The sequence below is a fragment of the Cucurbita pepo genome, unplaced genomic scaffold (genome assembly GCF_002806865.2).
Source record: "Cucurbita pepo subsp. pepo cultivar mu-cu-16 unplaced genomic scaffold, ASM280686v2 Cp4.1_scaffold000406, whole genome shotgun sequence".
NCBI classification, from domain to species: Eukaryota; Viridiplantae; Streptophyta; class Magnoliopsida; order Cucurbitales; family Cucurbitaceae; genus Cucurbita; species Cucurbita pepo.
Genome location: NW_019646640.1, coordinates 6,725 through 23,012, shown reverse-complemented (window position 1 = coordinate 23,012; position 16,288 = coordinate 6,725). Strand labels below are relative to the sequence as shown.

The window sequence follows — 16,288 nt, the reverse complement described above, 5'->3', positions numbered from 1 at the left end:
AAATCTTTTATTATACCTTTATAAGTTGCTTAAGAGTATTTGTCATTGTGAAATAAATAAATAAAAATAAAACGAGATTTTGCTTGGAAATACACTATTTGTGTCCATTTGATCGTGATAAATACATTTACAGACTATAGCCTTCGTTGTTAACTAGAGAAAGAAAAAAAAAAAGTATTACGAAAGTAGTCTAGACAAGTTTCATTTTAAAATCGACTAACACTGGAGCCTTAGACTTAGAACCCGAAACTATTCAATTTTGATTCAGGTGATTAAAGAAATTGCTTGAGAAATAATTCAGTCATGAATTTGTAAGCTGCTTCGGTCGGATGGACGCTATCCCAAAACAGGTATTTTGATGAATCTTCACATGTTGGGGTTAATGCATTACATAGAGGCGCTACTTCTGCCAATCCAGTTCCACAACAACCTGTGTTCGTATGCTCAAAACCTGTGCGACCAAAAGCCCCAGGCAAAACTTAGTTGAAAATGATTCTCAGAACTCGATTTCTCTAAAATATGTACGACCTTAGATCATATAAGTTGATAAAGGTTTCTATTTTGATGGGCACCGACTTACCATACTTGTGAGGATTATTGACCATGTCGATGAGAGGGGTGTAAATGTCAGCGTACAATATGGTGCTTCCATGTAGTTGCGATTGTAGATTGCCCAACAACTTTGAAAGCTTCTGATTATAGGATATGGAGTCCGAGTTTTGATCTTCCAAACATATTCGCTTTAGAGGAGGTTGAAACGATATAGTCTCTTGAATGGGAAGACAACCAATAGGAGGGAGGCCAGCAACCACTATATTGCGACATCCAAGCTCGTAAATTTCCTGTTTAGTATGTTAGAGTTCATAAGCTTATGTGAATGAATTTGGATTATAAATATTGATGAGGGTTAATAGTGTGCATATGGTTTAATTTACCTCGATGAAGCTTTGTAGTCTATCTTGGATGAAATCTTGGTAACCGCTAATATTGTATTGTAGTTTCCTTACCGGAAGGTCGTAGAAATTTTTGGTAAAGTCATTAGTTCCTGCACTAAGAATAACTAAAGCACTACCAATAATCTTCTTACTTTCATCTCCACCTACAATCTCGGTAAGTCTTTGAATATAATTCTTGAACATATCAACTTGCATCATCATAGGAATAACTTTGTATGTCATAGTAGTTAGATCATCAAACCCTGAGCCGGCTGATGCAAAACTAACTCCTGATTTCACGTCATCATTTGACAATTTTGGATCCAAAAATGGAGGAACAAGCTCCTTTATGCCCAACCTAGAAGCCACCATGTCCGGAATGAGTTTTCCATTACTGAACCTTCCAGTAGCAATATGACCGGGAAAATCTTTGCCATAGGGAGAGTAATTAGCCTTTATAATGGTGGGAATGAAGTTGTTATTTCCCGTATCTACCGTAGAATCACCGAAAATAAGAATGGCAGGAAAAGATCCAAATTTTTTTAGATCAGAAGCACTGCACAATTTGCTCGTACATAATGACCAAACTATGTGGAGCGATAGTGCAGCAATGAGAAAATTCACTTGTGCCATTGTTATTCAAGTTGTTTTTGATATCATCTTTGTCAATTGGTGTATGTATTAATAGGGTTTGAAAGATAATAAAAGTAAGCTCTTTATGGTTTCAACCTCCAGTTATTTAGTTGTGAGCAATTTAAGGCCATTGAATGCTATATAGTTTGAAATGGTTCATTTAGTTTATTTGTTCTTTATTTTTTCTATAAAAAAAAATATAGTTTATTTGTTAATTTATATAGTTGAGATCAAGGTACCTACGACAACTACAAGAGTCGATGATAGAGAAGTTATTGAGTATCAAACTGAAAAGGGTATCAACTATAGACGGTAAGGTCGTTAATCTCAAAATATAATATACAACAATCAATGAGATGCTATGACTAGCATGTAGCAGATTGAGTTAGACGAAAGAGTTCAAATGCATCAAGGTGGACAAGAAGGTGTTTTGGGTAAGGGTAAAATGAAATTTGTATTTTTTAAAGCGAATACTAATATTTTCTTTTTTACACGTAGCGTCGTCCAAATGCAAAAGACGTGTAGAACAAATCATATCGGCATTAATATGACTTGAAAAGAAATAAAATGACTCATTGCATTTTCCTGGGTTATAGTACCCCTCGTAAAAGGTTTTGTTGTCTTGATCCAACCACCACCAGGCTATATATCACCGGTCACATTCAATTCGATGAAGCTCATTTTTCTGCTGTCCCTAGGTCTCTTTCCTCTTTTCATATTTCAAATTTCTTGGAGCCGCGTCTTTTACCATATTGATCCCCCTACCCCTTCTTCACTGCACATTCCTCGATCTAGCTCATCTCCATGTGATATTTGTTATGACCTTGTGGATTAGTATGTGCAAATTGATACTTCTCTTGCAGGTTCCTCTTTGTCACCCTCGGCTTATGATTCGCCCCCTATTGAACTTGCTACTGATTCTTCATCTTCTTTGGGTTTTGATCCTACGATCACACGAGCAAAAGTTTATATTTTCAAAACTCGTCATCCAACAATTTTTGATGTTTTGGGCGCATTTGGACTTCTTTTTTCTCTTCTTGCAAACATTGAGCCAAGAAAATTCATATCTACCGCTAAGAATTGTGTTTGGATTGCTGCCATGGATGAGAAAATTCGAGCTTTACAATAAACGACACTTAGATTTTTGTTCTTCGCCCGCGCAACACGTGGGCTCTAAATGGGTGTTTAACACTAACTATTTGCTCGATGAATCTATTGAGCATTTCAAGACTCGTCTTGTTGCCAAAGGTTATACTCAGATTTTTTGTCTCAAATACACTCACACTTTCAGCCCTGTTGTTAAAGCTACTACTATCGGCGGTCCATGTGACGCCCTTAACCCTTCTTACCCGATTTAACCTTTCTATAACACCGAGGTTACGAAGGTACAAGCCTTCTTAGAAAAAGGAAAAGAAAAGAGGGGCTAGGATTTTTGAAAGAGGAAGCTGAAAAGTGAGATTCCAACTCAAATTTGTGGAGTTCAGGACGGTTTTTGGTCGAGAATCCTTCACGGAAGTGGCTCAAAACATGATTCTTTATAGGTCTAAACTTTTGAACTACCGAAATCGATTAATAATTGAGGAAGAACCCAAGATATTATTTATGAATTTAAGGATAGTATTTATGTTTAAATTATGACTTTTAGGTGATTGTTTATCATACCGACCAAATCTTGTGAAGAGATCCCAAAGAGAAAATGCTTGAATCCAAAAATGGTAAGAATTAAGAAACACCCTTATTTTGAATTTTGAATGAGATTATTTTTTCCACCCTTGATTAAATTGCATGTTTGATTTCGCTGTTAGAAGATGTTTAAACCTTACTCTAACTCTGTTTTCACCCTATTTGCACTATTTATGAATATTGAAGTTAATGACAAATTTTAAAGTTAAAACCAACTTTTAGATATTTTTTTGCTTGAACAATTCATGACATACCCATAGTAATAGGTTTATTTTAAAAGAAAAATAGGTCCATTACAATGGATGTTAATGGGACTCCTGGGACTATAGGGTGGCAGCTACTTTGTGGTGGGCGTGGTGGTGGTGAGGGCTTGGGGCACCTTCTTTGTGGTGGGCGTGGTGGGCATGGTGGGCATGGTCGGGGTGGTGGGGGTGGTGGGCGTGGTGGGCATGGTGGGCATGGTCGGGGTGGTGGGGGTGGCTTGGAGCAGCTACATGATGGTGGCCGTGGTGGTGGTGGTGAGGGCTTGATGCAGCTACTTGGTGGTGACTGTCATGATGAGTTGGTGCAACAACAGGGTTGCCGTGAGATTCAACAGATTCGATGGCATTGAACTTGGACTGCGTAGGCAGGTGGTGGTGATGAGGGCTTGGAGCAGCCGCATGATGATGGTGGTGGTGGTGGTGGTGAGGGCTTGGAGCAGCTACATGGTGGTGGCCATGGCGGTGGTGGTGAGGGCTTGATGCACCGTGACTGTCATGATGAGTTGGTGCAACAACAGAGTTGCCATGAGATTCGGCAGATTCGATGACATTAATCTTGGACTGTGCAGGCGCATGGTGGTGATGGTGGTGGTGGCGGCGGTGATGATGATGCGGGCCTGGAGCAGCTGCTTTGTGGTGGCTGTCGTGGTGAGTTGGTGTAGGAGCTAGGCTTTCATGAGATTCAGTAGCTTCAAAGACATTGAAACTACAATAGAAAAGAAACAAAAGCACACAAACACTTGTTTTAAGAGAAGCCATTTGAATATGATATGAACTTCTAAGCTTGAAGTGTCATATATATATATATATAGATAAATAAATAAAGGTTCATAATGAATTGAAAAACATTCTAAATTGAGAGTATACTATATAATTAAGTAAAAGTTGAATAGTCTTATCTAGAGGATCGTGTCAGTCAATTTAACTCGATTTTCATCTATATTTGGATTTTAAAATAAAGAACCAAACTCACGTTCCATATATGAATTCAACAAATTTCTTAATTAAAGTTTTATATTTAATTTAAAATGTCAATTTAAGAATTTGATTCGAGAATGTTTTGGTCCAACAAATTAAAGAGAAAAATATTAAGAACGGAAGGTGGAAAGAGAAAAGGTTGCGTGGAATAATCTTTAATTTCTCTATTTTTTTCTAATAAAATAATAATGTATAGACTTAAATGTTCATAATAAAATTTTAAAACAATATAGTAATCAACAAGGAAAAATGACTAAAATATGGAAGAGAATATGCACGACTAAAATACGAGTGAGACAATATGGACGAGTATGTTATGCATGATTTAAGAAATTACCAATATGATATGAACCACGACCAAGGAATTTCCATACCTCAAGGTCCAATTACAAGGACGAGAGCCAAGAAGCTACAAAAAACCTTATACAGTAATATTCAAGCTATGATGAGCTCATCAAAAGAAATTCTGGAAGACGCTCGAGACCTCTCTTATATGTTGTGCAAAGTCAAGCTTTAAGAAAGAGATGAATTAAATGCACCTTAAGTTGCATTTAATGAACTTTCCTGAATTTATGAAACTAGTTCAAGGATAAGTCAATAAGCACATTTTATTAATTGCATTATTTAATTATAGTCTAACTATTTATTTGTCATATTTAAGCTAGTTTTAAATATAGGAGTTAAGGTTATATTGTAACCCGCATAGGTTACTATATTCCACCATTAACTAGCCATTTTAATAGGGAGGTTATGGGTATTTTTCATTTACTAGCCTATTTAATTTGGGAGTTATATATCACATAGGTTAAGGTTGTAAAGGCTATATAGAGCCTTCTTTTATTTGATTAGACATCACGTTTTTTAATTAAGAATAAAATTTCTATTTTAGCTTTGTTGAGAGATAAACTTTCTTTGCAAATTCTTGTGTTTAGAACTTGCATGTAGAGTCATTCAAGTGGTATTGATCAAACCTCTTGTGGAGTGATTAGAATCACGAGTTTAGAAACGAGTTTTCTTTACTCTTGATCTTGATCATCAAGGTAATCCGTTCCATACTTTCCCTTGGGTTGATTTTCATATCACAATATGTCCCTATGATGAGATTTGTGATGAATGTTGTTTTATATGCTTTCCACTGATTTCAACTGTGTTAGAAAGGATGATGGGCTATTGCGATATGTGCTCTGGGTGATTGATGGATGGTATCTCCCCGTTGAACTTGTTTGCTTGTATGTGAGCATGATACACTACGTGTTAGCTTCAGGTGTTGGATTGTGTGTTCTCACTGTGGAGTGTGTTTACCTGCATAGAGCTAGGGCGTTAGAGTTAGGTTGGCTAGACGATGACCTAGGTCAGGATGTTTTCAGAAGACTGAGCACTTTAGGGTCGTGAGTGTTGGTAGAGGTTCTAGTTCCTTGTAATAGCCTACAAAAAAAAAAAAAAATCATAAATAATGAAATAAATAAAGAAACCCGGGTAGAATAACTTGGAACCAGAGATCCATTAGAAATTTGTAATACATGATAACAAAACTAGAAGGCAACAGAGTAAATCTTGATAAAAAAAAAATGAAGATTCAAGCATTACAAACCACAAACTAAATATAGAGAGAAAAATAAATAGAGAGAGGAGTAAAAGTAGAATAACTTGAAATAACTCGAAATAACTCTTATTTTAACCAAGGAAAATAAGATTTTTAATAAAAATATAATTACGGATCTATACAATTTTAAAAAATAATATAATTATAGATATATAACATTTCAAGACTTTTACGAATGGACCAACGTAAATTACAGAAATAATTTTATAGAGTTCAAACTTGAAATTGATGTCATACGCTCACATAGGTTGACTTGGATTTCAAAGGACAGAATCAGACTTTCATTAAGGATATTTTCGTGACAACAACTTAAGCTAACCAGGTAAGTGGCCTTACTATCGACATGGTTATATCTGATGTTGACACGTGCCTGTGGTTCTGCACGTGTCATATATACTGATATGTGTGAATATCTGTGAATCGGTATGCTTATTTTATGTTTATGTTATGTTATAATATGTGTATTGTATGATAATAATTATGGTACGATGTGTTCAAGGATATGTTTGAGATAGGATACAGAAGAATGCACAAAACGAAATGTAACCATAGAAGTAAGATACGTTCGTGAAACGTTAAGGTCAGGTTACATACCAGAGTGCTATGGATAGGGGAGATTGATGAAAGAATATGGTTAGGATATGGATAGAAAGAGATAGGTTTGTGATCGATTGATAGAACGATAGTGTTAGGATACGTTCCTGTGATGATATGACTAAGGTACGTTCACGTAACGATATGACTGTGATAGGTATAAGAACGTTAAGGCTATGATAAGTTAGGGAACGATATGACCACAAAGTGTTTACAATATGAGATGTTTATGATACGATACATTGTGATGTGATATGTTATGTTTAGATTGTTTTGTGTGACCATTGAAGTAATTGGTGTATGAATTGCACGTTATGAAATGACATGTTAAAAGCATGGAGCGTTATGTTATGTTTTCTAAATTGTATGTATACAGCATGTTATGAATATGATATCACGATAAATGAAATGAAATGTAACCCCGTTAGGATTATGTATGATATTTAAACCGAAAAATGAGAAATGATATGTTAAGCATGAAAGATGATAGCGGGGTTATATTCATTAATGATAAAAGTAGAAATATTGGAGACCTCATGTAACGCCCCTATTTTTCTCTAACCTAATTAGCGACGTTACCTTGCACTCGTATGACAAAAGTACGAAAATTTATGTAAGACAACCTCAATAGCGACGTCATGTTCATTATTATAAGTAGTTCATATATGGGGAAAACAATAGCGACAACCTAACTAAGAAATAAATCAACATGTAACTAGGAGAAATAATTGCAATTTAACTATCATTCGAAAGAGTCCAAACAAGACGCCTACGACACTACAAGCCCTCCCTAAGACTTCCATGGCCTTCGCAGCGTTCACCGTCAGCCGTACATGGGGGCCTTGCCCTTACCTAAAAATATGGGTAGCACGTGGCTTGATTATTATATAAAATACCCAGTAAGTCGCCCCACTATTGGGGTTAAGCATACAACATACATTCAGAACACATGTCGGTCGCATACAACACACATACATAAGCACAAGTACCAAAAGAAAGAAAACGTGAGGGGGACTTGTCTTCCATTCCTTTCCATGGCCTTATGCCCTTGCTTTGTCCGGGCAGGGTGGATGCATGGTAGCTCCCCACGCATGGCCCCCGTACGTAACCATGGGCCCACCAGGCGAGTTCGCATGCAAACTCCCTGGGCCTGGCTTGGTCGGGTACGTATGACATACAATACTGGACGTCATGGAAAAGGAGGGCCTGCATGATATCATAGCGAGCATAATATCGAACGTACGCGTCCGTACCATCATTAACATAACCGGGAAGTAACCTCGTGTACATAGCACATAGCTTGCATGAGGTCCCTAAGGTTTACCTCCATGACGTTATACATACAAAAGTTTCATCCCCTCACCTTACCTCCATGACATTATACATACAAAAGTTCCATCCCCTCACCGCATTACATAACATAACTGGGTTAAACATCGAGTAAGCATATCGTAGCACATTAGTCATCACATTCATGGCATGCGGAGTTCTCATTACAATCGTGACATGTCAATCAGGCTCATGCATACAGGGTAGCAAGTCATGGCATAAATATCACATACATAAACATCACATACGTAGCATTTCACGGCAAGAAACATATAACCTAGCATACATCAACAACACACATGGTGCATGCAAGGGCCACAGTGCAGCACCATCGTACATACATAACTAACACCAACAGTAAGGTTACTTACCTCTTGGCCTTGGCCGAAGTTACTCGTGATAATCTAACGTCCACGTCTAACTACCTCCTATAACACCACAATATACACTTAGCGTCCTTTCATGAGGAAACCCAACCAAACCTTATGTCTAACTATCAAGGTAAGTTCCTATCATGATCTTTGTTTAATAATTAAGAGTTGCACTGACCTCAGATGCCTAAAATAAGGGCAGGAATGATTCCAGAAGGGTCGAAAACCTAGGAATCAGTATATTTTTCTTTTACCAAGCCGTTAGCCGAGCCGTCGAGCCAAGCCAAGCCGCGGAGCTGAAACACTGAGCCGACAAGCCGAGAAGGTCCCTGGTGGCGCACAACTCCTGGATGCAGGATGGTATCGTTGGTCTCGGGCTGGAATGGATACGTGGCCCAAAGTCAGTGTCTGACGCGGACTGCAAGGCACGGGCCGCAACAGTGGGCCGCACGTTGGCTGAGCTAGGTCACGGGTACCCGAAGAACCCGACCCATAACCCGCTGCTTTGTCTTCCTCACCCGAGAATCCCGATGAACCCTAATCGTAGAGTTCGACTGCCATTGCCGATGAGACCACTGCCTTCTGTTCGTCCTTGGCGGTGCGTCTGTCCCGCTTGTTACTAAGTACCCTAGCGTCGGTTTGCTCCTACCTAAGGACTCCCAGAAGTCTGAAGTCTCGCGACGTTTTCGATTCCTCGCCTAAACCTTTTAGCTCCTACCTCACAGGTACGACAGTGACTCAAAAGGAAAAGACGGCTGCTAAGTACCTAGGGTTTAATATGGGGACTCAAGGGATTAATACGCCATTGTTGGCAAGGCATGCCTCACCGGAAATCTCGCGATTTCAGACGAGATTTAAGGTTTTTTTTTTCCTTTTTGAAACCCTTATCGTTACACCTCATGCATTATGTGTGCTCATGCATTTGGGGGGATACCCCTATTACATCACGAGGGTACGGACGCGTACATCCAATGGCAGTACAACAATCGTTATGTTTTGAATAGCGCTGTCGTGACGGTTACTAGTTCTAACGAGTGTCCGGCCTAAGGAACTCCCAAAGTATGCTCGCCTGACAAGAAAGGTGGCCCAGCGGTGTGCAAATTGATTGGTGAGTCCATACTCGCACGTATGGGCTGTGTGTAGAGTATATGGTACACGTCTAAATTACCCGTTAGGACAGTACCGTAGGAAAATAGATTGAAAGGATAGGTCCCGTCATTGCATTCGCATGTTCTTGCATTTAACCCCAATAATAGGGTCACTTATCGAGTATTTCTTTAAATACTCAAGCCATGTGCTACTACATTTTTCACGCTAAGGCAAGACATTCCTGTATGGCTGACGAAAACATCGCAACTCGAGACCATGGCACATGCATAGGATAGTGGTATTTATTTTCTTAGACTTGGGCTAGAATAGGATGTTTTTAACTTAAATGTTTATTTATTTTATTTAATCTTTTGTTGTGTCGTTTTTTTAAAGATGTTTTCGAAGCACGTAAGTCCATGGTTGTGATTTAAGATAAGGGTTACGTTTTATGGGATTTAAATGAAGTATTTCCACATTCAATGTTTATGATATTTATACAGTAGCAAACTTAAATTAAGTAGAAAATTTTGGGTCGTTACGTTCCTAGTGCTCTCAAACTAAGAAAGACTCAGAGTCAAAACAACAGAATAACCTAGAGCCCGCTTTAAGCTACCCATTTTTCGTGATATTATGCATGGATCAGCTATATCATGGCAAATTCTTCGGAAGACTTAGTTTATGATTGGATCACAAACAAATTGTTCATTAAATAAGTAAAATTAATTAATTCTCCACCTACATTCTTGGTTAGTCCATATCCATCACATTCCATATCATTAAAACAGAGGAAAATATACAATTTTATCGACCTTCAAACTTTTCATCGATAGAATGTATTATTCCCGATGACTAAATTAAAAGAAATACTGTAAATACTTGACCGGGAGAATATTAGCACGAAATTAATTAAAAATTTAAAATCTTAGTACTAGAACTAGCTAAAATACCATCCGTTTAAATTTAGATGATTCAAAAATTGTTTGAGAAGCGATTTAGTGACAAACTTATAGGCTGCTTCAGTCCGATGAATGCTATCCCAGAACATAAATTTTGATGGATCTTTACACGTTGGGATAATTACATTACATAGAGGCCCCGCTTCTACTAATCCAATTCCACAACAACCCTTCTCTATATGCTCAAAACCTGCTCAACATATGCCCCGAACCAAAAATTAGTTGAAAATGGTTCTCAAACCTTGATTTCCCATAAATATTTACGGAATTGACTTACCATATTTTTTAGGATTAATGACCATATCAATGAGAGGGGTATAAATGCCAGCATACAAAATCGTGCTTCTATGTAGTTGTGATTGTAAATTGCTGAGTAGCTTTGAAAGCTTTTGGTTGTAGTCTTTGGAATCTGAATTTTGATCCTCAAAACGTACTCGGTGGAAGGGATTTTGAAATGATATAGTCTCTTGAATGGGAAGACAACCAACCGGAGGGAGGCCAGCGACGACTGTATAACGGCATCCAAGGTGGTAAATTTCCTGTCAATTTTCAATGAGAATTATGTTTTAAAATATTAATAATGAAAACAAGACACATACTAGAAAGTTTTTAATGTTAAGATAATTTACCTCGATCAAGCTTTGTAGTCTATTCTGTATAAAACCTCGGTAACCGCTAATATTGTATTGTAGTTGTCTTGTCGGAAGGTCATAGAAATTAATGTTTAAGTTATTAGTTCCTGCACTGATAACAACCAAAGCATTACCAATAATCCTTCTGCTTTCGTCCACACCCACAATCCCTTGAAGCCTTTGAATGTAATTTTTGAAAAGATCAATTTGCTTCATCACAGGAATGACATTGGATATCATAGAAGTCAAATCGTCAAACCCCGAGTCCGCCGATGCAAAACTGACACCTGTTTTGACATCATCATCCGACAGTTCTGGATCCAAAAACTGAGGAACAAGCTCTTTTATGCCTAACTTAGAAGCTATCATACCACGGATGAGTTGTCCATCACTAAACCTTCCCGTAGCAACATAATATAGGAAATCTTTGTCCTATGGTGCGTAATTAGCCTTGAAAATAGTGTGAATGAAGTTGTTATTTCCGGTATCCACAGTAGAATCACCGAATATGAGAATAGCATGAAAAGATGGAAAAGTTTAGGAGCTAAAGCACTGCATGATTTGCTAAGAAATAACGACCAAATTATGAATAGCGATAGAACAACAATGAAGTAATTAGCTCGTGTCATTCTTGTTGCGATATCATCTTCATTAATTTCGTTAATTGGTTGATGTATTTACATGAGTTGAAGGATAGAAGAGTGACATCATTATGGTTTTTGCATAGTTTAAGGAAAGAATGTGTTCAAACAAAGAAGAATGTTTTGTTTTTGAGTTATTGTATACAACAAAATAACGGTCGAATGCGACCGTTTATGCCTTTATTACCTTAAGAAACGTCAGCTATTTGAACGTAATAAAGTGAAAATCTTTTTTACTCTTTAAATCAATTAACAGTATGTAACCGGGCTAAAGCCCATAAAATATCCTGTAGTGACTTCGAGCTGTTATAAATAGTATTCGAGCAAGACATAATAGATATTATCTCCAAAGCTGTTATAAATGGTATGTGAGCCAAACATAACGGACATTATCAACTAACAGACTAATATCTCCTAGCCGTGGACTTGGAGAAGAATATTACAACTACATTAAAAAAAACGTCCAAAACATAACACATGGTTTTGTCATATTGAAGGAATATAATTTAGAGATAATTGACATTTACCTTCAACTAAGAGATTTGAATCTCAAATCCATTCCCCAGCCAACCCAACCCAAAAATTTTATGGTTAGTATTGTTGGGTTCGGTATTTAATAAGAAATGTTTAAATTTAAAATTAATTTTTCTTTTAAAAAATATATTAAGAAATTCACATTTGAATAATACGGTGAATTATGATTATTTTATTTATAAAATATTTTTTAGATCTCGCATTTAATATCCTCCTACCATATGATAATTTGTAATACATAATGATTTATTTTTATATACCATCAAATCTATATATGGTTAATAATGATTTCTAATTTAAATTGAAATGTACAATAGTTCAATACCATAGATATTTCTTTTCTAAATTAAAAAAGAATATGTCGCTTTCTGCCTCTAAATATTTATTATATTTATTATTTAGTACGTATACAATTTTTTTTTTTCTTTTTCATTATAGGATCAAATGTAAAAATCTTTTATTATACCTTTATAAGTTGCTTAAGAGTATTTGTCATTCTGAAATAAATAAATAAAAATAAAACGAGATTTTGCTTGGAAATACACTATTTGTGTCCATTTGATCGTGATAAATACATTTACAGACTATAGCCTTCGTTGTTAACTAGAGAAAGAAAAAAAAAAAGTATTACGAAAGTAGTCTAGACAAGTTTCATTTTAAAATCGACTAACACTGGAGCCTTAGACTTAGAACCCGAAACTATTCAATTTTGATTCAGGTGATTAAAGAAATTGCTTGAGAAATAATTCAGTCATGAATTTGTAAGCTGCTTCGGTCGGATGGACGCTATCCCAAAACAGGTATTTTGATGAATCTTCACATGTTGGGGTTAATGCATTACATAGAGGCGCTACTTCTGCCAATCCAGTTCCACAACAACCTGTGTTCGTATGCTCAAAACCTGTGCGACCAAAAGCCCCAGGCAAAACTTAGTTGAAAATGATTCTCAGAACTCGATTTCTCTAAAATATGTACGACCTTAGATCATATAAGTTGATAAAGGTTTCTATTTTGATGGGCACCGACTTACCATACTTGTGAGGATTATTGACCATGTCGATGAGAGGGGTGTAAATGTCAGCGTACAATATGGTGCTTCCATGTAGTTGCGATTGTAGATTGCCCAACAACTTTGAAAGCTTCTGATTATAGGATATGGAGTCCGAGTTTTGATCTTCCAAACATATTCGCTTTAGAGGAGGTTGAAACGATATAGTCTCTTGAATGGGAAGACAACCAATAGGAGGGAGGCCAGCAACCACTATATTGCGACATCCAAGCTCGTAAATTTCCTGTTTAGTATGTTAGAGTTCATAAGCTTATGTGAATGAATTTGGATTATAAATATTGATGAGGGTTAATAGTGTGCATATGGTTTAATTTACCTCGATGAAGCTTTGTAGTCTATCTTGGATGAAATCTTGGTAACCGCTAATATTGTATTGTAGTTTCCTTACCGGAAGGTCGTAGAAATTTTTGGTAAAGTCATTAGTTCCTGCACTAAGAATAACTAAAGCACTACCAATAATCTTCTTACTTTCATCTCCACCTACAATCTCGGTAAGTCTTTGAATATAATTCTTGAACATATCAACTTGCATCATCATAGGAATAACTTTGTATGTCATAGTAGTTAGATCATCAAACCCTGAGCCGGCTGATGCAAAACTAACTCCTGATTTCACGTCATCATTTGACAATTTTGGATCCAAAAATGGAGGAACAAGCTCCTTTATGCCCAACCTAGAAGCCACCATGTCCGGAATGAGTTTTCCATTACTGAACCTTCCAGTAGCAATATGACCGGGAAAATCTTTGCCATAGGGAGAGTAATTAGCCTTTATAATGGTGGGAATGAAGTTGTTATTTCCCGTATCTACCGTAGAATCACCGAAAATAAGAATGGCAGGAAAAGATCCAAATTTTTTTAGATCAGAAGCACTGCACAATTTGCTCGTACATAATGACCAAACTATGTGGAGCGATAGTGCAGCAATGAGAAAATTCACTTGTGCCATTGTTATTCAAGTTGTTTTTGATATCATCTTTGTCAATTGGTGTATGTATTAATAGGGTTTGAAAGATAATAAAAGTAAGCTCTTTATGGTTTCAACCTCCAGTTATTTAGTTGTGAGCAATTTAAGGCCATTGAATGCTATATAGTTTGAAATGGTTCATTTAGTTTATTTGTTCTTTATTTTTTCTATAAAAAAAAATATAGTTTATTTGTTAATTTATATAGTTGAGATCAAGGTACCTACGACAACTACAAGAGTCGATGATAGAGAAGTTATTGAGTATCAAACTGAAAAGGGTATCAACTATAGACGGTAAGGTCGTTAATCTCAAAATATAATATACAACAATCAATGAGATGCTATGACTAGCATGTAGCAGATTGAGTTAGACGAAAGAGTTCAAATGCATCAAGGTGGACAAGAAGGTGTTTTGGGTAAGGGTAAAATGAAATTTGTATTTTTTAAAGCGAATACTAATATTTTCTTTTTTACACGTAGCGTCGTCCAAATGCAAAAGACGTGTAGAACAAATCATATCGGCATTAATATGACTTGAAAAGAAATAAAATGACTCATTGCATTTTCCTGGGTTATAGTACCCCTCGTAAAAGGTTTTGTTGTCTTGATCCAACCACCACCAGGCTATATATCACCGGTCACATTCAATTCGATGAAGCTCATTTTTCTGCTGTCCCTAGGTCTCTTTCCTCTTTTCATATTTCAAATTTTTTGGAGCCGCGTCTTTTACCATATTGATCCCCCTACCCCTTCTTCACTGCACATTCCTCGATCTAGCTCATCTCCATGTGATATTTGTTATGACCTTGTGGATTAGTATGTGCAAATTGATACTTCTCTTGCAGGTTCCTCTTTGTCACCCTCGGCTTATGATTCGCCCCCTATTGAACTTGCTACTGATTCTTCATCTTCTTTGGGTTTTGATCCTACGATCACACGAGCAAAAGTTTATATTTTCAAAACTCGTCATCCAACAATTTTTGATGTTTTGGGCGCATTTGGACTTCTTTTTTCTCTTCTTGCAAACATTGAGCCAAGAAAATTCATATCTACCGCTAAGAATTGTGTTTGGATTGCTGCCATGGATGAGAAAATTCGAGCTTTACAATAAACGACACTTAGATTTTTGTTCTTCGCCCGCGCAACACGCGGGCTCTAAATGGGTGTTTAATACTAACTATTTGCTCGATGAATCTATTGAGCATTTCAAGACTCGTCTTGTTGCCAAAGGTTATACTCAGATTTTTTGTCTCAAATACACTCACACTTTCAGCCCTGTTGTTAAAGCTACTACTATCGGCGGTCCATGTGACGCCCTTAACCCTTCTTACCCGATTTAACCTTTCTATAACACCAAGGTTACGAAGGTACAAGCCTTCTTAGAAAATGGAAAAGAAAAGAGGGGCTAGGATTTTTGAAAGAGGAAGCTGAAAAGTGAGATTCCAACTCAAATTTGTGGAGTTCAGGACGGTTTTTGGTCGAGAATCCTTCACGGAAGTGGCTCAAAACATGATTCTTTATAGGTCTAAACTTTTGAACTACCGAAATCGATTAATAATTGAGGAAGAACCCAAGATATGATTTATGAATTTAAGGATAGTATTTATGTTTAAATTATGACTTTTAGGTGATTGTTGATCATACCGACCCAATCTTGTGAAGAGATCCCAAAGAGAAAATGCTTGAATCCAAAAATGGTAAGAATTAAGAAACACCCTTATTTTGAATTTTGAATGAGATTATTTTTTCCACCCTTGATTAAATTGCATGTTTGATTTCGCTGTTAGAAGATGTTTAAACCTTACTCTAACTCTGTTTTCACCCTATTTGCACTATTTATGAATATTGAAGTTAATGACAAATTTTAAAGTTAAAACCAACTTTTAGATATTTTTTTGCTTGAACAATTCATGACATACCCATAGTAATAGGTTTATTTTAAAAGAAAAATAGGTCCATTACAATGGATGTTAATGGGACTCCTGGGACTATAGGGTGGCAGCTACTTTGT

At 36.7% G+C, this 16,288-nt stretch overlaps 4 protein-coding genes across 4 annotated transcripts; 1 reads left to right on the top strand and 3 right to left on the bottom strand.

Annotated features, from left to right (window-relative positions):
* Positions 1 to 272: 272 nt before the first annotated feature.
* Positions 273 to 1,568, bottom strand: LOC111785229 (GDSL esterase/lipase At2g30310-like). The gene is made up of 3 exons (XM_023665642.1): positions 936 to 1,568; positions 581 to 842; positions 273 to 451 (listed from the first exon to the last, which is right to left on the bottom strand). Exons 1-3 carry the CDS (start codon positions 1,566 to 1,568, stop codon positions 273 to 275), a joined length of 1,074 nt encoding a protein of 357 aa, XP_023521410.1.
* A 1,981-nt stretch (positions 1,569 to 3,549) lies between these two features.
* On the top strand, positions 3,550 to 4,176 carry LOC111785228 (glycine-rich cell wall structural protein-like). Its single transcript, XM_023665641.1, has 3 exons — positions 3,550 to 3,816; positions 3,880 to 4,020; positions 4,084 to 4,176. The coding sequence occupies exons 1-3, from the start codon at positions 3,550 to 3,552 to the stop codon at positions 4,174 to 4,176; spliced, it is 501 nt and encodes a 166-aa protein (XP_023521409.1).
* A 6,236-nt stretch (positions 4,177 to 10,412) lies between these two features.
* On the bottom strand, positions 10,413 to 11,435 carry LOC111785227 (GDSL esterase/lipase At2g30310-like). Its single transcript, XM_023665640.1, has 3 exons — positions 11,064 to 11,435; positions 10,712 to 10,973; positions 10,413 to 10,624 (listed from the first exon to the last, which is right to left on the bottom strand). Exons 1-3 carry the CDS (start codon positions 11,433 to 11,435, stop codon positions 10,413 to 10,415), a joined length of 846 nt encoding a protein of 281 aa, XP_023521408.1.
* Positions 11,436 to 12,963: 1,528 nt separating this feature from the next.
* LOC111785231 (GDSL esterase/lipase At2g30310-like) lies at positions 12,964 to 14,259 on the bottom strand. The gene is made up of 3 exons (XM_023665644.1): positions 13,627 to 14,259; positions 13,272 to 13,533; positions 12,964 to 13,142 (listed from the first exon to the last, which is right to left on the bottom strand). Exons 1-3 carry the CDS (start codon positions 14,257 to 14,259, stop codon positions 12,964 to 12,966), a joined length of 1,074 nt encoding a protein of 357 aa, XP_023521412.1.
* Between the last annotated feature and the right edge of the window lie 2,029 nt (positions 14,260 to 16,288).

Excerpts from the sequence above, each read along its gene's own strand:
- LOC111785229 (XM_023665642.1), bottom strand. The coding sequence starts at position 1,568 with ATGGCACAAGTGAATTTTCTCATTGCTGCACTATCGCTCCACATAGTT. Across the intron at positions 843-935 it reads GACTACAAAGCTTCATCGAG|GAAATTTACGAGCTTGGATG; the intron begins GTAAATTAAACC and ends CATACTAAACAG. Across the intron at positions 452-580 it reads CAATAATCCTCACAAGTATG|GTTTTGAGCATACGAACACA; the intron begins GTAAGTCGGTGC and ends TTGGTCGCACAG.
- LOC111785228 (XM_023665641.1), top strand. The coding sequence starts at position 3,550 with ATGGATGTTAATGGGACTCCTGGGACTATAGGGTGGCAGCTACTTTGT. Across the intron at positions 3,817-3,879 it reads GTGACTGTCATGATGAGTTG|GCAGGTGGTGGTGATGAGGG; the intron begins GTGCAACAACAG and ends TGGACTGCGTAG. Across the intron at positions 4,021-4,083 it reads GTGACTGTCATGATGAGTTG|GCGCATGGTGGTGATGGTGG; the intron begins GTGCAACAACAG and ends TGGACTGTGCAG.
- LOC111785227 (XM_023665640.1), bottom strand. The coding sequence starts at position 11,435 with ATGATAGCTTCTAAGTTAGGCATAAAAGAGCTTGTTCCTCAGTTTTTG. Across the intron at positions 10,974-11,063 it reads GACTACAAAGCTTGATCGAG|GAAATTTACCACCTTGGATG; the intron begins GTAAATTATCTT and ends GAAAATTGACAG. Across the intron at positions 10,625-10,711 it reads CATTAATCCTAAAAAATATG|GTTTTGAGCATATAGAGAAG; the intron begins GTAAGTCAATTC and ends TATGTTGAGCAG.
- LOC111785231 (XM_023665644.1), bottom strand. The coding sequence starts at position 14,259 with ATGGCACAAGTGAATTTTCTCATTGCTGCACTATCGCTCCACATAGTT. Across the intron at positions 13,534-13,626 it reads GACTACAAAGCTTCATCGAG|GAAATTTACGAGCTTGGATG; the intron begins GTAAATTAAACC and ends CATACTAAACAG. Across the intron at positions 13,143-13,271 it reads CAATAATCCTCACAAGTATG|GTTTTGAGCATACGAACACA; the intron begins GTAAGTCGGTGC and ends TTGGTCGCACAG.